The sequence below is a fragment of the Myotis davidii genome, unplaced genomic scaffold (genome assembly GCF_000327345.1).
Source record: "Myotis davidii unplaced genomic scaffold, ASM32734v1 scaffold408, whole genome shotgun sequence".
NCBI lineage: Eukaryota > Metazoa > Chordata > Mammalia > Chiroptera > Vespertilionidae > Myotis > Myotis davidii.
In genome coordinates this window covers 678,406-702,671 of record NW_006299389.1, presented here as the reverse complement: position 1 = coordinate 702,671, position 24,266 = coordinate 678,406, and the positions used below count along the sequence as shown (strand labels likewise).

The 24,266-nt window shown below is 38.0% G+C and overlaps 1 protein-coding gene across 4 annotated transcripts in view; it reads right to left on the bottom strand.

Annotated features, from left to right (window-relative positions):
- Positions 1-24,266, bottom strand: part of KDM4C (lysine (K)-specific demethylase 4C) — a 354,050-nt gene that overhangs the window by 94,536 nt on the left and 235,248 nt on the right. For all 4 annotated transcript variants that reach the window (XM_015571205.1, XM_006774842.2, XM_006774843.2 and 1 more), the window contains 2 exons: positions 19,295-19,350; positions 17,029-17,137 (listed from right to left, as the gene is read on the bottom strand). In XM_015571205.1, the coding sequence (XP_015426691.1) occupies positions 17,029-17,137; positions 19,295-19,350 (165 nt within the window). The remainder of the gene's footprint in view (positions 1-17,028; positions 17,138-19,294; positions 19,351-24,266) is intronic.

Below are 24,266 nucleotides of genomic sequence, written 5' to 3'. Positions count from 1 at the left end.
GCTTTAGCTGTCTCTGACATACCAACTCGTTGTCAAAGTTTTCCAACAGATCTGACACCAAGCAAGAGTGAACTAGAGTTTGACGGGCCCTGCAAGGCTAATGATGCTGTGTGAGAATATTTTAAAACTTAATTTAAGAACACTTCCCCCATTCTCTTGCAAACTACTTCTCCCAAGGACATAGCACAGACATCATTTTAAGTACAGCAGTCGTTTAAAGTCCTCCAAAATGAAAAACAAAACAAAAAACAGGTAGCATATCTTAACTGAAGTAATTGTTTTCATGGCAAATACTGGAAGCAATTAACTTCTATACATTAGTGTTTGTTTTCAGCCTTTGAGAAGATCAGGAAGCTACCTAAATCAACAGTGAGGGTAGCCTACTAGCAAAGAGCATGGGATTGGGGTCAGGATGCCAGATTTGATGCAGCTGTTCAGTTATTAGCTATATAACATAACCACGTTAAACCTCTAATTTCTCATCTATTAATTAAGAGTTGATATCATCACTTCATTATTCAGTACCACCATTTTGCTAATGTAACAAATATCTCATTTAATCCTCAATGAGATAATAATTATGATGATGCAGCAGTAGAAACTAAAATTAATCCTTCTTAGGAATGATTCTGGCAATAGGATGTTAGCTATGGAAATAGCTACATCAGCTCAGAACTTTTGGAATGGAGGGAGATCCATGAAAAGCCTTCTGAGGGGAAGATTCCACCCACAAGTCCAGTGTTGCCTAGAAGGAGTGTGCACAGTGAACGTGGGATGGGATGTGGGTGGTCAAGGACTTTACTTCCCAAAACATTTCCCTTTGTACTGCCATCTACATTCTTTCCTTCCATTTCTTCTCCTTCTCCTTCTTCTCTTCACATTTCCTCTTCCTATGCCACAGAGTTATCATTAGTTGTACTAGCCATTTCCACAGTCTAGCGACCTTAAAAATCTTGTTTTACATTTAATTTTTAACAGATAATGTAACTGTCATGTAGTAAAATTCATCCTTTAATGTTTTACTTTTATAAATCTTGCAGTCATGCAACCTTCACCTCAATCAAGATATACAACAGTTCACTGGCACAAAAAATTCCCTTGCGTTCCTCTGTAGTCAACTGCTCCACCCAGACACAGTCCCAGCACTAGTCTGGTTTCTGTCCTCTGGTTTTGTTTTTTCCAGATTGTAATATGCATGGAATTATACAATATAGAGCCTTCACTTAGCATGACCATTTAGGATTCACCCACACTAGTGATATCAGTGGTTTGTTCCTTCTTCGTGCTAAGTAGTAGTATTATATTGTGTGGCTGTACCATGGTTGGTTAATTCACCAGTTGACAATTTCCAGATCTTGGTCATTATAAATAAAGCTACCATAAATATTACTTACAGGTTTTTGTGTGAACAAAAGTATTATTGTTCTTAGGTAAATTCTTGGAGTGGGAATGGTGGAAGGCATGGTAAACTGTATGTTTAACTTAATGAGAAACTGTCAGTGCTTCCAACGTGGCCATAGCATTGTGCATTCCCACCAGCAACACAGGAGAGCTCCTATTGCTACACGGTGGCACCACCCCTGGGTATTGTCAGTCAGACTGATTTCAACTATTCCATAGTTATGTAGCAGCTTCATATTGTGGTTCTTACTTGCTTTTTACCTAATGGATAATGACAGTAAGCATCTTATCATGTGCATACATGCTATCTGTATTTATCTTCCGGTGAAATATAAGATCACATTTTTGCACAATTTTTAAATTGTTTTATATTGTGTGCCAAGAGTTCTGTGCTATAAACCATAATACATTACTACTATTTTTGCTTTACCTTCCTTTTAATCATTTCTATAGAACTAAATTTCCTTGCAATAAAATTACATAGAACTAGCACATGTAGCATACCAATGTTGATTTCCTGATTTTGATATTAGACCATATTTATATAAGGTATAATCAAAGGGGCACACAAGAATCTCTATACCACCTTCACAACTTCCTGTGAATATGAAATTATTTAAAATACAACAGGTTTTTTAAGTTAAATAAACATTTGTGAATTTACTGGTACTTAATTATTTGCAATATTTTATGTATGAGAAAATGTATCCCAAGTGATAAAAGTAAACTTAAAAACAAACCTAATATCATTTATTTATAAATTGCAGACTACACAGTTATTTTAGTATCATTTTGTTATTATAACAAAATTACTAACATAATATAATCATAATAACAACAATAAGAAGAAACATTTTTTGAGAACTTACTGAGGCCAGGTCTGGGTGAAAGACTCCACATGCCTTGCTTTACTTGATATTCACAACAATGTTAGAAGGTACTATTATTGTGATTACGATTTTACAAAATCCTTACTGAGAATGTAAAGAGTGGAAAGAAAAAGAAAGAGCTTCGGACAGAAACTGGAAGAACATAAACATTCCAGAGGAAGACAGGGAGAAACCTGAGAATCAAGTGGCCAATGGGAGAGAAGAGACACCAATCAGCTGTTATAAACACCAAGGACAGATTCTGAAGGAGGATGCCATATTCTAAAATATTGGCATGTGGCAGAGCTGAGATGGGAGTCCAGGTGCCAGGCCCCACAGCTCATATGCTTTTTTATTATATTCAAATGCTTTTACGCTTGCAGCAAATGGCATCGCTGAAGATTAGTCAGCACTCCCTTTAGTGAAATTCAGGTGATTAAATTCTATTTTTTTAAAAACTTTTAAAATGAACCCTGAAAAACTTCTGAGTTAGATAAGTAAAGGTGAGTGAAATGTTATGAATGCTGATAGTTTCATGACAGGACCAGAGGAAATGAAAACACAATTATCTTTAAGAGAAGGTGATATTTTTATAAAACAGATTCACATATGTGTCTGAGTATCACACATATATAGTATGCTATTAAAACATACTTAATTATAACACTGTATGGTACAATGCTGCATCCTTCCACGCTGTTTTCTCCACAGAAAAGTCAAAAATATTACTCCCATATGTTACACATGATCACCTGGATGGAGTGGCATAGAGGTAGAAATGACTCTCATTTTGTATTTTGAACACTTTGGCTTTAAAAAAATAATTTTTAAAACAGTAAGTAAATAAAACTTTAAAATACAATTTAAAAATAAGAACCAAGAGTCTTATATGATCTATATGTTAAAATGCTAACAATAAATAAGTCAAAGTTGGAAAGTACGATTTAGCCGTCTCAGGGTGGAGATGCCCTGGGCCCTGCAGGTCAGGGGCTGATGACCTGCACTGAGCCTGGCCTGTCATATTCCTGGAACATCTCTGGGAGAAAGAGAATGTGATTAAGAAGGAACACATCACCCTAGCGTGTGTGCCTTCCCCAGGGCAGGTGGGCTGTCATCCCCTGTGTGCAAATGGAGGTCAAAAGGCTGCCGTGCCTCATCTAAGCAGAACGTACACTGAGGTGGTGCAATGTGCCACAGCTGTGGGGGCAGATCCCCAAACCAAAATGTGGCAAAGAGCACAGACACAGTAAGGCTGTCGTGGACTCACTAGTTCTAAGCCCTCACTAACATAGATAGAATTTGGAAATTAATCGGTGATTGCCCCCTGTCAAATTGGGAACCCTAAAAATTCTCATTTTGCTGGCTTCTTCATTTTCTAATTATAAAAAAAGGATTCTTAAAGAAATGGTACCTGAGAGAAGTTTTTAAATTTTGTTGTTTCTAAAAACATTTGGGCCACTGATTTCCCTCTAAGTTCGAAGTCCACCTGCCAACTGGAATGTTCTGTAATGATCACCTTATTTGAAAACCACAGGGCTGGGTAAAGTAGGTTTACTGTCGTAAGTGTGTGAAACACAGAGTTTATTCTTGTATTATTATTTATTAATTATTGTATTACTTTCCACACAAACAACAATAAACCTACTTTTACCCTGCCCTGTATTTATAAATAGCTTTGAGAAACCTAAGAAAGGGATGATATCCAAGGATAATTACCTCTAGATGGCTTCTTCCTAGAGACATTTCAAAGCACATTTCTGCAGCAGTAGTGAGTTTATGCCTTTTATGGTGTATTATAAAAGAAGTGCCAACACAACCCCGCAATTCTTTATGATAAAAAGCTTCAAGATATTGTGATACTCTAAAACTACATATTATGAATATTTCATTACTTCAAATGTTTAATTATTTATATTTCTTTTTGTTATGAGCTATGAATAATTTGAAACTTTATGTTAACAATATAAGACCATTTGAAAACTTTGTTTCTTTAAAGATGTTCATTATTATTTCTAAAATGATTTCAAACCAATTTCATCATATCTGAAAAACATACACTTCTGATATTTTTATCTACATGTTTGAAAATATCTACCCTAGATAAATATCCTGACATTGGGAAACAGAAATGCTTATTGCATCTCTCTGTAAAGAAATGCCTTAGGCCTGGCCAGTGTGGCTCGGTGGTTAAACACTGACCTAGGAACCAGGAAGTCACGCTTTGTTTCCCCATCAGGGCACATGCCTGGGTTGAGGGCTCCACCCCCTTAGGGGGTAGGGGGTATGAGGAAGGCAGCCAATCAATGATTCTCATCATTGATGTTTCTCGCTCTCTCCCCCTCTCCCTTCCTCTCTCTGAAATCAATAAAAACACTTTTTAAAGAAAGAAATGCCTTAGAATGCTTTCATCTAGGCCTTCCCTTTTGCCTTCCAAAAACTACCAAAAGAATAAATGGCACCCTTAGAATTTCTACATCTAAATCCTTCCAGCATCTAAACTCCATGAGAGGAATGGCCCTTGTCACCAAGCACCAAACACTGTGATCAGTTCCATAAACATTTGCTGAATAAAAAATTGATAAATGCATGAGAGAAATGCTTTTATTCCACAATTTTCCTCTAAACCTTTAAATTGACAAGCTGGAATCCTCAAATTACGCAATGAAAGATGACTATATTACATTTCAAATACATACTTTGTGGTAGAAGTTTTTCTAAGGAGATCCCTACAATACTAAAGAAAGCTGTCATTCTTCCATTGCTCCAAAACCAGCAGCTGTCAAATCTACACCCATGACATCATTAAAACTGGGAAAAGACAACTGAATGGATCTGTGGATCATGATTTTTTTTTTATTTGTTTAACTATACTGGGTGATTGACTTACTACGTTTCACACCACTTAGAGTTTTTAGGATTAAATGTGGGTCAACAATGACTAAACACATCAATAAGTGACATTCATTGAAATAAATCATACCAAATGGCCAGCACATTATAAGCTGCTGTGACGCTACCACTGCTCTCATAAATAAAAAATGAGAATTAAACTTTCATAGTAAAATATTTCACCAGACTAAATTGCAAATTTTGACACAGTCAATTTATCATTGTAAAAAGCAGATGAGGCTCAGTCAACTCTGGTCAGAGAGCTCATTAGTCTATTAAAATTATACCTTTTGCCAGGATATCATGATTCTTTTTACTAAAAAATATCTGCTATTTACTGAAAAGATTTCATACTATTTTTTGCTTTATACAGAGAAAATAAGTGTTTAACATTGATGGATTTTTAAATCAATAAAGAGCAATAAAGAGTAACAGATGGCGCTAGGAAAAAATTTTTGAAGTTTTAATTAACCTTATACACTATTCCCGTAATAAAAAGTGGTCAATTTATTTGACTACTTTTTCCACTTATTTAAATTAAAATATTTGGTTTCTAAAGATGGAATTTTATATTCCAAACAGGAAAAGAATCCGCAACTTAAAATGTTATCCAAAAGGCAGTTTGAGTTCCAAACTACTAGTTAAAGCAATTTTTTAAAAGTTAAATTAAAACTAAAAGCAATTTGAAGTGAATACTTTTTCATAGGTTTGTACAATCCTGTGTGATTCTTACTGCAAATCCCCTTTCCTATGTGGCCACACACCTTGGCAATGCTATCCCGCTGTAGGCTATGTTTTTATTGGTATCCAGGACACATTTATCTTTCATGAGAACACTGAACTTTTCCTTCTTGCTAAACTTTTTGCAAATTAATCTATTTCATTTCTACAGGTTTTGTTTTCATTATCAATGTATTTCATTTCTTGGCTCTAAGAGAAAGCATAAATGAAACTCGCAGAGCTGACACTCTTCTACCTGATCATTACACTTAAAAAAGAGCACGGAGCAGCAGATAAAATATTTTCACAAACCAAATTCACATCCAGGCAAAGCGCAATTGTTCCCTGCCCTGAATTACTGACCATCACAGGCCTCCTGACCTAACAACCTAGGATCAAGCTGTGAAATAGCTGCACTCCCACGAGAGTAATGTTCTTGCACATCTTTCTCCTGAGCCACCCAGATGAACTACAAAGACCTCAAGTTAAGTGTGTCCAAAATGTGCTTCCCTGTGCATAGCATGACCACTCCCCCAGCCGCATGTGCCAGCCTGGGCTTCTTCCACACCGCTAGTCTGAGCCACCCTCTCATCGTCCTAGTCTACTTCCTCACAGGCATTAAAGGTTCTCTGGTGTGTTTGGGGTAAGTACAAATCCTATAAACTAGCACTCTACAGAAAATACAATGTGAGCCACATGTACAATTTTTAAATTTTTAGGAGCCACATTAAAAACAAGTGAGAGAGGAGAGAATGGGGAAATACAGACTTTCAGTTTAGAAACATGAGAAGGTTCTGGAGACAGATCTTCTGGAGATTCAAGAGAGCAGGACTGGAGGAAGAGAGGGCAGTTTCAATAATCATGTGGAAGTGATTTGTGTGTGAATCCAGGGATAGAGAGAATTGAACTGATCAGAGGCAGGTGGCTCAGACAAGCCATGGAGAAAGCTGTGAATGTACTTAGTGCCACTGAACTATACACCTAAAAATGAACAGAATGAAAATGTTTAAATAATATTTTACCACAATAAAAAAGGGTAAATTAATTAATTAATTTATTTTTATTTTTATTTTAGCAAAGGTGGAGATTTATTGAAGAACAAGTACAGACTCCCCCGTGGGGAGGGGAAGAGTCCCCAGGGTAAAATTAATTTTTAAAATATATCCTATTTAACTCTACAAATCCAAACTATTATCATTTTGACATATAACCAACATAAAAACTTATTACTGAACTATTTACATTGTTTTTCATACTAAGCCTTTGAATGTGTAGTATATTTACACTAACAGTACATTTCAATTTTCAAGGGTGTTAGAAATGTGAAATGTAGGCTATTAAAACTATAGCTGTGTTTCATGTGTTTATGCTCCTTCAGTTTTAAAATTTAGCTTATTTTAAATTAAATAAAACAACATTCAATTCTTCAGTAACACTAACAAGGGCTCCACAGCCCCTAGAGGCCAGTGGTTAGGAGGCTTTCTCTTCTCCACACTTACCTCTCCCTCTTCCCTTCCTGTTTCAGCTCTACTGGAATTCCATTTCCCAGACCATCCATTCCCTCCCACCTCCAGGCTACTGAGCATATAGCTCCTGCTCCTGACCCCTCCGCAAGCTCTTCTCTTCCTTCAGGTCTCAGCTTGGGCATGATTAGCCACTGCTTCTTCCAAGAAGCTTTTCCACACCCCTCCACCGCCAGCCTTGTATCCCAGATCTACGTAGGTCCTTCAATACGTTCTGGATTTATATATATATATATATATATATATATTTGATTTCAGAGAGGAAGAGAGAGATAGAATCATGTATCAGCTGCCTCCTGCATGCCCCATACTGGGGATCGAGCCTGCAACCCAGGCATGTGCCTTTGGCCAGAATTGAACCTGGGACCCTTCAGTTTGCAGGCTGATGCTCTATCCACTGAGCAAAACTGGCTAGGGTATTCTGGATTTTTATTGTAATAGATCTTTTCATAGTGCTTTGCAATTGTGTGTCTCATTTTCAATAGCTTCCATTATTCTGCAGTATCTATCAAAGTGAAAATACAGTACATCTATCACCTAACCACAAAGCAATGCCTAAATAAATATCTGTTGAACAAATGAATGAATGAATACATGAGAGAAACCAGAGCCTACTACCCCCTTAGAAATATTTATCTACGCTGGTCCAGGGGTTGCATTGTTAGCAGAAAGCAATGAGGAACCTTGAATGAAACTACATGCCAGGCCCTTCACTTGTTCATTCATCTTCACACCACCCACTTTACAGATGAGGCACAGAGAGGTTAATCTGCAAGGCCAGGTTTGCCTAAGTGGAAGACGCAGGACTCAAACAATCTCCATACTGAGCCTGCACACTCAACCTCAGTGGCTTAGAACTGTAAGATCCAAAGGGTAATCGGGGTGAATGCAGAGAGCCTTCAATTTTAAATCAATGAATCCCAGCCATGGCTGCCTAGAGCAGTGCTGGTACCTACATATATGAGCTCATGTGAGAAAACGACATCACTCCCTTATGGGACTATGCCTAAAATATATCACAATAACATATTAAATTAATTAAAGTATGGAAAGATTCTCGCTTTATACAAAAAGCATTTTATAATGTTTTTTATTGATTTTTAAAACAACATTCTGAGGGAATACATAGCCTAACTTATCTAAAAATATTATAAAAATAAATAATTATGAATCTACTGTTCTACAATAATGACTGCTCCTTTGAAAAACCATAATCTCTCTGCTGTCAATCACTGTTGATCAAGCAAAACCCTGGTGCCTGTTTAGAGCTGTCTGGCAGCTGCCTTGGTTTGGCATGTGCTTGTTGGCACTGACCCAGTCAATGCTAGAGTGAAAGGGGTGACCCCATCTCTGAAACCCTGACCCCAACTCACTCATTCAATTAAAAAATCCATCAGTAATCACTCCTCACACAGACAAGATCAGAAAAAAATAGACCATTCAGCAGTGCAAGCTAAAAATAAGATTACTCGCTCACAATACTCTAATAATAAATTATCTGAAGTTCTACTTATCTGTCTAATAATGTTTTTAAAATTAGTCTGGGGGGGGGGGAATAAGTTCAAAACTAAAAATGTAAAGGTTCCAATCAATTTCCTTTTGCCTCCCAGTCTTCTTTCAGCAGATAAAAGAAAAATCCATAGTAAGAAAATAACATTTCATACATTTACACATTTTCTCCTATAGATATCTACAGCATTCAGAAAGTATATTATTTGTAGTCATGCCCATCTGACATTTTCCATTTTACTCAAAAGATTTTATGGTTTGGCATTACAGCAATATACAAATTTGACAGCTTGCAATAGGATCTACTCCCTGAAGCAAATCATTCTGACAGTTAAGAACTATACTGCTACTAATGTACTTTTTTTTTTTACACTACAATTATTTAAAAATCTTACAAAGTTGGGGACATGTGTATGTTTAAGTCCTGAAGAATGTTCCTAATGATACTGTACATTTTATGCTGGACTTGTTAAATAATAGGACCCTACACACCAGCCCACAATTATGCCATTTCTAGTATCACTCCTTCAGTAGAATAGTTTACTATTAAAAGCACATTTTTCCTCAACCTCATTTAAACAATAAACTTGCTCATCATTGTCAATGTTTATTATTCTCTTAGAATTCCTCTTTTTCTTGAAAAATCACTGAAGACGTGAATAAATCAGTACATGAGTTAATGCGGAACATAATGACCTTTTTTATTGCCTTTACAATGCTACTTTTTTCTCCTAAAGTGATGAAAGATCATCAATATGTCTTTACATTTCCTGAAATGCATTAACAGAGGCTCTGTCAAATACAACTGTGATTCCTCTCAAAGAGAACAAAGCTGCTCTCTAACACTGCAGTAACGTTAACTAGATAGGAGTGATCTTACAGCACGAGAGGCATCTCGCTCTCAGTAACTCCGTTTTTAGTATTCAATACATCTGATAACATAAGCCAGTTAGCAAGAGAACAAGTGCCTTCCTTCTTCTAAGAAATGGGAAGCCCGAATGCATTCCCCACCTCAATTCAACACTTCCGATGAAATACCACAGTGAAACCACTCTATTTTCAGAATTGATGTACCTTTCAAAACTATAATCTTTGGCTTTCAAGTTCACTATTATTTGACTTCAGGTACAAATTTTAAAGTGTATAGAGGCTTCTAAGCAGAATAGTTGGTCTCAGCCAGATACTAAAAGGCTTGTAGCTCAGCCATCATTGCAGTGTAAATTCCTTTTCAAAATAATGTTCTTCACTCAGAGAACACTTGTGCCTGGTTCACTTGTCAAATACAAATTGGATGGAGGTCATCGAATGCCTGAGGGCAACTTCAGCTACTCCAAAATTCATTTCTCCCTCTATTTGGCTGCAGAAATAGGATTTCAAATGTAAAAATCCTAGGAATGTCTACAGACATAGACACCAAGGCATGGTGCTATGCCACTGAGGGGGATGTGTGGTCAATGAACACTACCAAGTTTTGTATGCAATGTCCACAATAGAGATAGACATCATTTGCTTTGATACATGCAATTTAATATTTAAATGTGCCTATAACACTTCTATTTGAGAATTTTCCCTCCAAACAGGAAGAATGCTTAAAACTAATGGTTGCCTTTAGGGCTGCTGTAATTTTCTAAGATTTCTTAGAATCCACAAACTTGTCTTACTGTTCTACTTACATAAATTCCACAGGTCTTTGATTAATTTAATCTTCATAAAACAATCAATGTATGTAATAGATATTCATGGTAAGTATGTAACAAATACCAAAACTTTATGCTGTTTTACACCTCTCGTTGATTTTTTTTAATGTTCTTCCCTTAAATTTTATAATCAAATCGAAAGATTTTTTGTGACCTGCTCCTAAAAGACCACATGATACTGGAGACCTTTCCAACAGCTGATACTGCTATCTTCTGTGAAAATCAAAAAGATACATTCTAACTTCCTGGGTGTTTTATATCTCTCTATTTTTGTGTGTGTGTTCTCATCTTTGCACAATTCTGTTCCTGTTCCAGAGATTCAGTTATGACCATGGGCAACCAAGACAGAAGGACACAAGAAAAGGAAATGATTGCATAAATTCTAAAATCTACATCATGTGGGGGCAATTGCTTTCTTTTTGTCCTCAGGCACACCAAGCTTCTGTGACTCCTCACAAACCTTCCCTGGCGATCCCTGAGCACACACACCATCAAATGCAGAGTGGGGGGTGTCCTCACCATCCTGCCAGGGGCCCAGGCGCTGATGCTCTCTGTGCATGCGGAGACAGTACTGAAGCACATGGGAAGGGGCTGGGAAAGACAAGACTTGTCACATGGATAACTCTTCCTACGTTGAAAAATCAGTTAGAAGCAAAGGAATTCATGCTAAGTGAGTAAGAAAAATACTAAGTAATCTAGAATCTGCATTAATTAAGCTGACAGAGAAAATGGTTTTCCCTTTCAAATATGACTTTGGATATAGCCTATTCAGATAACTTTCAGCCATTTCTTTCCTATAAAAGGAAGGCTCTGCTTAATAACTTGATGCTTTTAGATAGCAACCTGTAGCATTTTTCAGATGAGGCAGCAATTACTTTAATAATCCCTGAGATAATTATTCTTCGTAAAAGCTAAATATTTTTAAAGATAAAAAGGAAAAACGACTAATTAGGTAAAGACCATTATAGCCAAATATATCTTTGCACTAAAATTATGTTGGTTTTTAAAAATAATAAATTTTATCAAAGTATTTCAAGTGGTCATCAATGTAAATAAAATAAAATACAGTGACTTGAAAATAAGTCTAGTCTCATCATTGCTGTCCATTTAATTACCTGATGAGTAGAGGCCACAGCTATGATATTACCAAACAAGGTGGCCATCCGAGATAAAGGTTCTTCTTCAAGCACACACTATTTTAGGGTCAATATAACCCACTGAAGAGCACTGGAACTCTTGTTTTGCATTTCCTGTCTCTTCTTTCCTAATGGTCTTTATTAAGCAAGAGCAAAAATCTGCTAAAGCTAACAAATCCTTTCTTACACCCTCAACAAAAATATTCCTACACAAATAATGGTACAGAGGGCTATTTCAAAAGCTACATGTTGACCTTATCTTACCTAATAAAAGACAAACATGCAAATTGACCATACCTTCGCTACGCCCCCCATTGGCTAATCACCACGCTCACCAGCCAATTAGAGCGACTATATGCAAATTAACTGCCAACAAAGATGGCAGCCGGCAGCCACAGAGCTGGAGCGAGCAGGAGGCTTGCTTGCTCCAATGGTGGAGGAAGCCAAGGTTCCCCGACTGCCGCAGCCCAGCTCTGAGCTACACTCAAAGCAACAAAGTTTCAATTATAGAAGGTAAATAAACCCCAGATACCTGCTTTCAGCAGACTGTGGCCATGGAGCTGGAGCAAGCAAGGAGGCTTGCTTGCCCCTGCAATGGAAGAATATAGAAGGGAAATAAACCCCAGATACCTGCTTGCAGCAGGCTGTGGCCATGGAGCTGGAGCAAGCAAGGAGGCTTGCTTGCCCCTGCAATGGAAGAATATAGAAGGTAAATAAACCCCAGATACCTGTTTCCAGTCACCATTGCCACAAAGCTGGAATAAATAAAAAAAAAAGGAAAGGCTGGGAGCTTCAGTAGCAAACAGGGGGAGCTCTGCTCAGCCACAAGCCAGGCTGATGGCTGCCAGCACAGCGGTGGTGGTAGGAGCCTCTCCCACCTCCTCTGCAGCGCTAAGGATGTCCGACTGCAGCTTAGGCCTGCTTTCTGCTGGTAAGTGGACATCCCCGTGGGGCTGCCGGGCTGCCAGAGGGATGTCTGATTGCCAGCTTGGGCCCGATCCCCCCCAGGGAGCAGGCCTAAGCCACCAGGTGGTCATCCTCCGAGGGGGCACAGGCCGGGCTGAGGGACCCCCCCCCGCCCCGAGTGCACAAATTTTTGTGCACCGGGCCTCTAGTGAATAAATAAAAGGCTAACAACAGTACTACCAAAATATTCAAAGACTTCTGTGTAAATACCAGTATTCCACAATCTAGAAAGATTGCTAATAATAATGAGCATTTATTTTAAATATGTAGCTTTCATATATCAGAAGACATTTAACACTCATGTTGGCCTCTTGCAGTTACTGGTTTTTACTAGTGTTGTTTAGTATTTATATAGTAAACACTAACTTACCCCAAGGGAAAGCAGCTCTTTTCAAATGACTAAATGAAAAAGTGAACTAAAAACTTGCCCTCTGGAATTCATCACTTTGAATGCACAGCAAGCTGCACCTTCCCTACCCTGCTGCTATCCCTTGGGTTAGACACACACACCTCTGCAAGTGCAGGCAACTTGCTAGGAGAGGTGATTTAAGGGCAAGGGGATAGTATGGTACACCAGCACCACCTAGTGGGCAGTGGAGAGAGGCTCAGAGCCCCCTTGCTGCTTCATGGATGAGCAATTTGTTCTACCTTCATCAGGTCACTTGTTTTCAATACCCAGATCATCAGAGAGGTTCCAAGATCAGGACTCACAGACAACAGGGCAAATGCTGCAAAGATGCTCCACAGGCTCTCCGAAATACTGTGATGCTCTATAACCTAATCACATGTACCCTGCAATGCCAGCATGGAAAGCAATACCTTGGCTTAGAGCAGTGAGCACAGAGCTGTGCATGAGTTTACCACCACAGCTTTCTCAGTGGAAACCATAAAAAGGCACAAACCATTTGGTATTATCTGATCAAACCGTCCAGCCGTATATGTTAAGCCAGAAGCACAAATAATAAATAACCATTTTCTCCCTTTTATTTATTCCACAAATATTCACTTAGTAACTACCATTTGCATGGGTGTGTGCACACAAACCTCACAGAATTTTAATATTTATGAAACTTGATTATTTTTCAAAGTTGTTCAATCTCTATAAAAACAGATGTTAAAAAACTAAATCAGATTATATAACTAATACAGTAGTAAATATACACATATGTTGTCAAATTCTATTAATTTATTGACAAATAAGAAATCTGAATAATTGGCAAAAAAAGATCTCTAGGATGATTTTAAAAGCAATTAAGAATTTCTGTTCTCTCAGTCTCCAACTTACTTCTTTCAATCAAGATAGTCCGTGTCTAAAAATGAAAATTTTCTCTGTATGTTTATGTCTTCTCTGTAGACCAGTGGATTCTCAGATGGGGATACGTGCCTCCCAGGGGTATATGTGGCACTGTCGGCCTGTTCAAGGATGCTGCCGTCTGCCATGCACATGACAGTCACCCACAGCAAAGAAGTAACTTTTCTAAAAGGTCAACAGAGCCAGCTGAGAAAGCCTAATCTACACTATAAGATGCTAGCAGACAAGAGCAATGTCTTATTAAAAAATATATACTAAGTATTTGGTAAGATAAGGTAACTGTTTGGTGAAATAAGTTGACACTGACATCTAACTCATTCTTAATATCCCCCATCCGTGTGAATAGGAAGGTGGGTGGGCAGTCTAGCATCCAGAAAAGGGTTGGCTGTAGCCCCAGAAAAAGACTGAAACTGACACCAGCAGACACATATGCGTTCACTAAATAGACATAGTGAAATAATTTGCCTATACGGACAGTGGCCTGTGTGAAATACCACACATTACTACTGCTTCGGATTGGTGATGCACTCACTAAATTAATGTTCAAAAGAATGCTAATGTCGGAAAGCACATCCTTGACTGTAATAGGGCAGAGCATCCTATTCTCTGGGAAGGTACACTCCACCCCACACACATGATCATCTGTAAATTTTGTTGTTCAAGGCCAGCCTGTCAGGGTCCAATCACCCCAGACACTGGGTAAGATCAGGGCACAGACAGCACTATAGGAGGGTCGCAGGTGATGGTTCTGTGATGAGGGTTCTTGGTGAAAAAGTTATCCAGACTTCTGACCATTGCCCCCTTGCAAACAATTACAGCACTTTTGAGTGATTCCCACCCCCCGCCCTCCTCCACAAAATGAAGTTTCTCCTTGAAATTTCCCATTTAAGGTAACCAGTGTGAGCATACCAATAAATATATGAAGACACTCTCTATGCATATAAAAATACATTAAAAAATGGGGGAAAATCTGATATATCGCCTGCTATTTTCACCCAAATTGTTTCATGGATATCTGTATGTCAATAATCAGCTTTATAACAGACATTAGGTGATTTTAAATCTTAAATTCACTCAAGACATACTGTTGTAAAGGTATCAATTGTTTAAGGATGGAAAGTATAAGGAGTATGTGATATACACAATCAAAATTAGGCACGGCATTGTGAAGAAAATAGTAAGTGTTGCCACCTTCCCATGCAATCATCAGATTCCAGTATTCTAGACACAGCTTCCTCAATGGCATTGAAATGGTCGTGCTGTCCCTCCTGCTGTTTCCTTAAAACCCATGTGGGACTGGTATGGATAACAATACACCATTAAGAAAATACTCATGGACAACAGAAGCAAAATGAAGGTCCAGCTTCAAGAATTGTGACTAATCATTCCGAGGGGCATTAACCTGGGGAACAGAAGTCATCTTTCAATGAAGTGTTTAAATTTTTGAAAATACATATTACTTGTAAATCATAAAAAAGTAAAATGTAAGATATTTGTGTTTGTTACATTAAATATTAAAAAAAATTTGGCATATGAATTCAACATTTTTTTAATAACCTGCCTGAAAGCAGATCTCTTTTTTCCTTTCTTATTGGTGATTTTTAAAATTGGTGACCAAGATATAAGATTTCAAGCTTTCCTATGGAAGTCCAGGAGCCAAAGAATTGAATTTTAAAGGGCCTTTTAATGACCCATTCATTTCCATCTCATTTATAACCCTGAGCATCCTATTCCCACCGCTCACATCTGCTCACCAGTTCTACAAAGGGCCTCTGTTTCCTAGCAATGTGAAATCCTAGATAGCGCTATAATGAGAAGTAAGTGTTCGCTTTTCCTTCCATGGGGCGGTGACAACAGATTAGATTCCAAGTACCTAAGATAGAGACAGTACACCCCGGTCCCTGTTGGGGAAAGAATGGTAATGAACAAAACAAGTAACAGTCAGGTAGAACAAGCGCTACAGCTATAGTGCCCGAGACAGTCTCAAGTGAAAGTGCCTCAAGTTAAAAATAACAAGAACTGAAGACGTTCTAGGGCAGCAGTTCTCAACCTGTGGGTCGCGACCCCTTTGGCGGTCAAACGACCCTTTCACAGGGGTCACCTAAGACCATCCTGCATATCAGATATTTACATTACGATTCATAACAGTAGAACATTACAGTTATGAAGTAGCAACGAAAATAATTTTATGGTTGGGTCACAACATGAGGAACTGTTTAAAGGGCCAGAAGGTTGAGAACCACTGTTCTAGGGATTTAAGTCTGTGTGTAAGATACGCTTCCACATTTTAAGGTCATGCAATTTAACTTTAGGGAAAATTCTCATTAAATAAGAATTATAAGGACCTATCCTAATGATCTTCTGGCTACCAATTGAATAGAACTCCAAGGTTACTTCAATGTTAAAGACATTAACGGCCTATCTTTTCAATAAAACATACTCTGAACAAAGAGAACCACTGGAAAGATTTTTATGAAAGTTTCTAAACAGGTCAGAAGGAAATCAGCCTGGGAGTTTGACACATTAAATGACTTGTGTCTTATTAGTAAGTGAGGAAATCCCTGGGTAATAGTAATAATTTGTATTTCTCTACAAGTCTCTTGGTGAAGAGATGATGAAATCAGGTTAGATGCATTTTGCTAAGACCAACCAAAAAGAGGCAAGAGAGAACAGAAACTCTAATCAATGTACACAGAAACAGTAGTTCAGGTCTGTTACAAACAAACCTCACCAGATCGCCTATAGTCTGAAAATTCACATTAACCCAGGAAATGTATTCCTTTGCCTTATTTCAAACAGAATTTGAAGAAGGTTATAAGCATACTTACAATATAACAGGAAAAGTATATGTACAGATAAGTAAATTTAGCCTAAAGGAAAGAAAGGGTAGAACAATAAAATGAAGCTAAGAGAGAAATCACCTTGGAAATGTGTGCATTAATAAAAATATTCAGAACTTGAAATTAATTCTAATTTTTGAGGTAAAAAAGAAGCTTTGCCACTCACCAATTTTAACCTCTGTAAAGGTATTCTGCCTACATCTATCTGTGTCCTTTCTGGGACATTAGTGAATCGAACTTCTGGGACCGCGACGGCACACATGACATGGGCCCACCTACAGAAAAGGAGACATTAAACATAAACACAAGTTCCCTAAGCTTATATACCTCATACTTCAACCAGGCAATGCAGTTCTCACAGAGGGGAAATACACAGATAAGAAAGAAAGCCAAGAGCCTGAATCCATCACAAATAGATTACTCTTTGAATTATAAATCTATTAGATAATACCTGGATGGATTCAGTAGCACACCTGCCCACCACTGTGACTTGAAAAACTAGGTAAAGACCAAAGATTCAATCCTATCAATATACGTGTGGTTTTCTATGCTTGACCTGCAAAATACTGAAATGTAGGTTTGCTGTTTCATTTGATACTGCAATACAGGTGTTTAATATATTGTTAGCTAATTAATATGTGGCAAAAGATTAATTCAAATAATAGAAGTTATGAACTGATTACAGTACATAATCTTTTTACATAATACAAAAGCCATAAAGCAAACCTAAATAAACCACAAGTTTTCTAAAAGAACTAGTACTAAGTATTTAATTAAACTGTCTCTCATTGCAACCCCACTATAATCAAAGGAACCTATTAGAGACAAGAAGAAATGAAATTAGCTTGTTCCCTTGTTTCCTACTTAAAATATAGCACCTCCTTTCAAATTCTGAATTACTCCAGAAAATGATAACATCCCCAATAACATCATTAAGTTTTTCATCAATATTATGTCCCCCACAAAAAGCCTCTTGAGGTTTAAAAAGTTCTTGAAAGAATTATCAATTCATCAACCTATTTGTAAATCAAACCATATTTATTTCACTCAAACAACACAAGATTCCATGCTGCCTTTAAAAACCACAGGAGGAGAAGACAAGTGTCAACCCCATCAGGGTACACTCTTCCATGTCTAGATAAGTACTATAGTTCCACAGCAAACACTATTTCTTTTTGTCCTAGCCCAAGAGTAGGAAAAGAAGTTCTTAGCATTTCTGTCTTTACACAGGAGCCACCTAAATCATCTCATAGTGTGTATGACTTGTACAACATCCTAGAACTAGTCATTACTTTTTTGCAAAGTGCCTATCACATTAATTGTGAAAGATGAAGATCCCAAATTAAGCGAAAATACAGTTTCATAGACTCATCTTTATTCTTCCTTATAAGCAATCAGAAACATGTGCACATGCACACAATTATGCAAACTCCATCATTACATTACACCCAGGGCCCCAAGTCCAGTGCCGGTGGGACCTTGCAGGACGTAAAGAGTGTACAGGTTAAATCATGGGAACTTGGGGAACCCATGCCCATTTAGACTAGGTTCTCATCCCAACTTGTTATGGCCAAATAGAGAGGCACAATCATTTTTTCAAGTAAAGACGAAAACTTATATTTTATTATAAAAGTCTCTCAACTTTTAAATTTTGGATCAAATGTATAAAATGTGTATCAGTCAACTAAAACATATCTTGGGGCTGAATCTGTCCCTCAAGTGCCAGCTTAAAACCTCTGCCTAAACTATGTCTACATATTTCGATTTCTAAAGCGTTCTATAAATACTTTTCCCCATTTTAAATAGTAAATTCAGGTCATGAAAATAAAATTCATACAAAAATATATTTCAAGAATCACCATAAAATCCAGATTACCTTTCATTTATGTTCACATAAGACTTCATATTCTCCAACTGTCCCCTCTAAGTGTTAAAATCAATGTTTCTCTCTGTATTTCTATTGTAGTACATATACTTTCTTGTTAATTTGCTGGTGTTAAAAAGAAATGGTTTCACTTTAATGTTATGACTATAATTGATTTTATTTATGTGAAGATAACAGATTTCACTGTTTTCTGCCAGACTGTTTTTATTGAACAAATAGGATTCATCATATTAAATGCTACGATTCCAACAGCACCTAGACTGATACGGGCTGCCTTCATTTAAAAGACTCTGTTAGTACAAAGGGGTTATTCTGCATGGTGACAAAGACAGAACAAAAACAAGAGTTGGAACACCTTTGTCAGCAAAGGTGAATGCGGTCTCAGTAAAGGTCTCTGCACAGAGTCCCAACCTCAGATCTGGAAAGCACAAGCCTTGGAATAGTGTGTCTAATAATGACAGGTAAAGCAAACTGCCACCCAGAGGCTCAACCATTCCAGAGAGGAGAAGAAAACAATGAAATTCAACACATGGAACGTATTACTTACTTATTGTCCTTAGTTTCCTTAAGAGCACCCCCTCTCAAATTGCAGAGACAGCACTCCTAGAGGAGAAAAAAAATGCCACACAATTATCAAACCTATATAATAAATTACTAGTTAACTAAATGTTCCCATAAGTTTTCATTTTTTATTTTAAAATTAGAATCATTGGGAATTTTATTAAGGCCTATCTCGGAGCAGTTTGAAAAGGGAAAAGCAACAGAGAGGTGAGAAACTGAGGATGTAACCTAAAATGTCCTCACATACATATCTAGAAGAAACCATCATTATGCTGGTACCATGTTCAGCTGCCACCTGTGCAGGAAAGCAGTGGCACAGAGAACTTGGTACCTGGAGAGGTACGAACTACAATTCTAGAAGAGACCATGACTGGGTTCTTGTAAACTGTGAACCAGATGGCCAAAAAACAGAACTGGCATACTTCATTCCAATGTAAGGAGAAGCAGGAAGCACTTTGTAAAAGATGTGGCTAGAGTAGTGAAAAGGGCCTATTACAGAAACTGCAGTGTTGAAGAAGCACGAAAGAGATGCCTATTAAAGGAAGCTGAGAATCAACTAGAGATCATAAAATTATCATTTTGGTCTTTCTGTGAGCAAATGGTATTGGAAAGATTGTTCTGATAAACCCAGGCTTCCTACCCCAGAAGACAGGGCCATAAAAATGTTTTCCTTTGCCCACATAAGTTTATTTTTTTGGCATTTTTATGTGTCTTAGATTGAATGGACATTTTCACTCCAAGATGACTCCCTTTACTATAAATACACACTATAGTCATCATTTCTTATTATAATCTTAGGGGAAAATCCATGTGTAAGTAGGGCCAGAAAGCAATGCAATGCCTTTTGTTGACCTAGAACTTGTTATTAAATACTTAAGTAACTCTTTTTATTTTCAACTTCAAGCTTGTCCTCCCAATTTACTGCATTAATAGAGTTTTTAAAAATAGTTATAGGCTTTGGTAGATGAGCAAACAATGCAGTGTGCAGATGTTTTATTGAGGTGTACAACTTGAAACCTGTATGGTTATATTAACCAATGTCACCCCAATAAATTCAATTAAAAACAGTTACAGGCTATTTTGTTCTTTTTTCTTTAATCTGTATGTATAAAATTTCTTTATCTGTTCTCCAAGGTGATCTGTAAGTAATTTTAACAGATCTGCCTAGCTTTATTTTTATTTATTTATTTTTATGTTCCCAAATTTCCCCCATACCCCTTACCTTTATCCTCCCTCTCACCTGCCCCCACCTCTTCTAGGCCCTCACCACATTATTGTCTATGTCCATGGGCATGCATATATGTATATACATTATTGAATTTATTTTCATTGATTTTAAGGAGTCAAAGGAAGAGGGAGAGATAAAAACATCAATGATGAGAGAGAATCACTGATTAACTGCCTCCTGCACGACTCCATCCCCACACTGGGAATTGAGCCTGCAACCCATGAATGCGTCCTGACTAGGAAAAGAACCATGAGTTCCGGTTTCATAAGTCAATGTTCAACCATTGAGACACACCAGCTGGGCTTCATTATTTAAAATTTTTAAAAATACGTGTATTTTTTATTGTTGATACTATTACGAATGTCTCCAATTTCCCCCCTGTGTATATATTCTTGGTAGATCTCTTCCAGTCCTCACCACCCTCTTTTCCTCGGAGATCTGTCAGTCTGTTGCAGTTAGCTAGGCCTCTGGTCCCATCTACTCCCTCCCCAGGCGTCTCTTGCTGGGCCACATCACCTTTATTCACCTAAGTCTTTGGCTGGGATGCTAGCCCTGCCCTGAGAGGTTAAGAAAAAAAACCAGATCTGCCTAGCTTTAAAAGGACTCTAACATAACAACTATTAACAACGGAGTGTCAGACTCCATTGCTTTTATTTTTCTGAGGAGAACAATAACAAACAACTGAGGAGAATAACATATCTGTATAACTTTTAATAGGCAGCAAAAAAAGGCAAACAACCGGAGACATTCAATGGTTTTATGTGTCTGGAACATCTCTGCACATCTATTTGAAATTTTCTAGGTGATTATCAATAGTTCTGAGTAACAAAAACTGCTCTGTGTACATACATTTGAATCCATAATAAACCCAGCTCAAGGAGATAACTCAATGGAAAATTTCTCTATTCACATCACAAAGCCTTTGAAAGAACTTGCTTTGACGCAGCCCACAATGAAAGAAATATCTCAAAATCCAAATATTAAAAAGGAGAATTGCAGTAATTCAAATTATTTAAAATATACAAATTATTCCATAATAATTTCATATACCATTACTAACTTTATTTTATTTTTTTTTGCCATTAATTTAAGATGCTTTCCCCAGGTTGGGGGGAGAATGAAAATGAAAACAAAACACGAGATCAAAATAACATATAAAAAGATAGTATCAAAGTGAGAATGCAGCAAAGGAGAGCTGTGGACTGCAAGAAGCTCAGACACTCAGAGAATTAGATGTCTGATTAATGAAACTAGTACTGAGAAGATGCCTAAAGGGACAAGTTAGCAGAGTTAAATACAGCAAAGCAGCATGGAAGCTGCTTTAAGCACCTGATTAGGATCATTAGCAGGTACACATGTTGCAGAGCGCTAATATAACAGGAGGAAAAGTCCCCTAAAGTAGAATAACAGGTAGACTTAAGATTTTCAGTGGAGTAGAGGAGACTCCCGCTTACTAGACTGTGAAACTCACTCTTTCTGTGATCACCAGTGACCCCCATGTCACAAAATCTAACAGATCATTGCAAGTCCTTGGTTTGCCTGACATCTTAACAGCATTCAACATATTGATCATGTCTGAGACAGTTTTCCCCTGTGGTTTCTATGACCCATAGTTTTCCAACCCCTAACCAGTCAGCAAAGGTAGCAATTGGGATTCAAGCTCAGGTCTGCCTGACCACATGTCCAAGCTCTTTGTCCCCACCATCGTCAGCCTCCAGGTACAAGGCAAGGCACGGGATATCAAAGTAGAGTGCCAAGCCGAAACCGTTTTTGGCTCAGTGGATAGAGCGTCGGCCTGCGGACTGAAAGGTCCCAGGTTCGATTCCGGTCAAGGGCATGTACCTGGGTTGCGGGCACATCCCCAGTAGGATTTGTGTAAGAGGCAGCTGATCGATGTTTTTCTCTCATTGATGTTTCTAACTCTCTATCTCTCTCCCTTCCTCTCTGTAAAAAAATCAATAAAATATATATTTTTTTAAAAAAGTAGAGTGCCAAAATCAATAAGAGACTGTGCCTGCCCTAGGAAGCTCACAATTGAGAATGGGAGAAGACCTGTGGGTATTTAACCGTACTGGAACTAACCAATGCCTGCTAACTTTGACAGAATCTTTCATTTGCATGAAGGACCAAAATAGGAACCACACTTGTAAATTTCACTTCTATAAAATTATGCCTTCCTTTGTTCTCTTTGGAGCATATGTTGCTACTTGAATCTGTCCCTCCCAGGTTGCAACCTTTTTGGTTCTTTATTACAGCCCAAACCTCTTCTTTGGTTAACACAAGGAACAAAATATGGATCTGTCACTAATAATGCCCTTGAGGTGCAAAAAATAAGATGCAGAACTGGAGAGAAAAGAAAACTCCCCAGGAACCCAAATCTGGCAACTAGGCTCTAAAGCAGGGAGAGGTCTTCCACGGCTCGAAAAGCCGCCAACTCAGCCGAGCAAGGCAGATAGGCGCTGGAATCTCCACAGTCAGAGAACAGACACTGCTAAGCGCAAAGCCCTGATACCACCCTCAAAACATCTGAAACCAGAGTAGACACAATCAAACTAAACCTGCAACAAAGCTCAGACACCAAGCAAATACAAATCAGAATGACTTCACTCTTACTCTGGTTCAGGGGTCCTCAAACTTTTAAACAGGGGGCCAGTTCACTGTCCTTCAGACCGTTGGAGGGCCGAACTATAGTTTAAAAAAAACTATGAAAAAATTCCTATGCATACTGCACATATCTTATTTTGAAGTAAAAAAACCAAAATGGGAACACATACAATATTTGTATTTGCATGTGGCCCGCAGGACCCCTGCTCTAGATCATGGATGAAGAAGCAGGCCTTTACTAGAAATAGTAATATTGGTTTAATTTGCTACAGACAAATGTCCAGCACACAATAAAGGGGCCTCACAGAAGGTGCCAGAAGGTCAGAGCATCATGCTCAAGGCTTTGCAAGAGGCTACAGCACCTAAGCCACAAAGGTCCTCCAGCAGTGACCTCTGTGCCAGCCCCAGTCCTGTGCCAGCCCCGGGTCCACATACCCAGCACACCCAGAGTTGGGAGTAGCAGAGAAAGACAAAAAGAGACTGAGTTTTATGGTTCTAGGGTGAAGGAACAGAGAGAGAGTGCTAGAGAGAAGAGAGACGTTGATGTGAGAGAGACACAACAATTGGTTGCCTCCCTCACCTGCTGTGAAAGGTCAATTGACAAAAAAGTAGCAGTAGTTTTCTGTAGAAAATGAGATTTGAGATTTGACTAAGGAGGCAAGAACATACAATGGAGTCAAGACAATCTCTTTAAAAAATGGTGTTGGGGAAATTGGATAGATACATGCAAAAAAATGAAACTAGACCACCAACTTATACCATACACAAAAATAAACTCAAAATGGATAAAGGACTTAAATGTAAGATGGGAAACCATAAAAAGCTTAGAAGAATCCACAGGCAGCAAAATAGAAGACTTTTGTCGTAGCAATATCTTTACCCCAAACTGAAGATGTGAGCAGAAAGAGGCTGTCACTGTTGGTTTCAAGTCCTACATTTTGGGGTGTCAGTTATTAGCGCTAGAGAATGGGAACCCCTCTGGAAATCAATGTTCAGCGCTTCAGAATTTGACCAGCCATGTACACACTCATACATATACATGTGCATCCATAGCAATACTAACCAGTATTGCTACTGGCTTTGTTTCTTGTGGTTGAATAAAATTACTTTACATTCATCTTTGAGT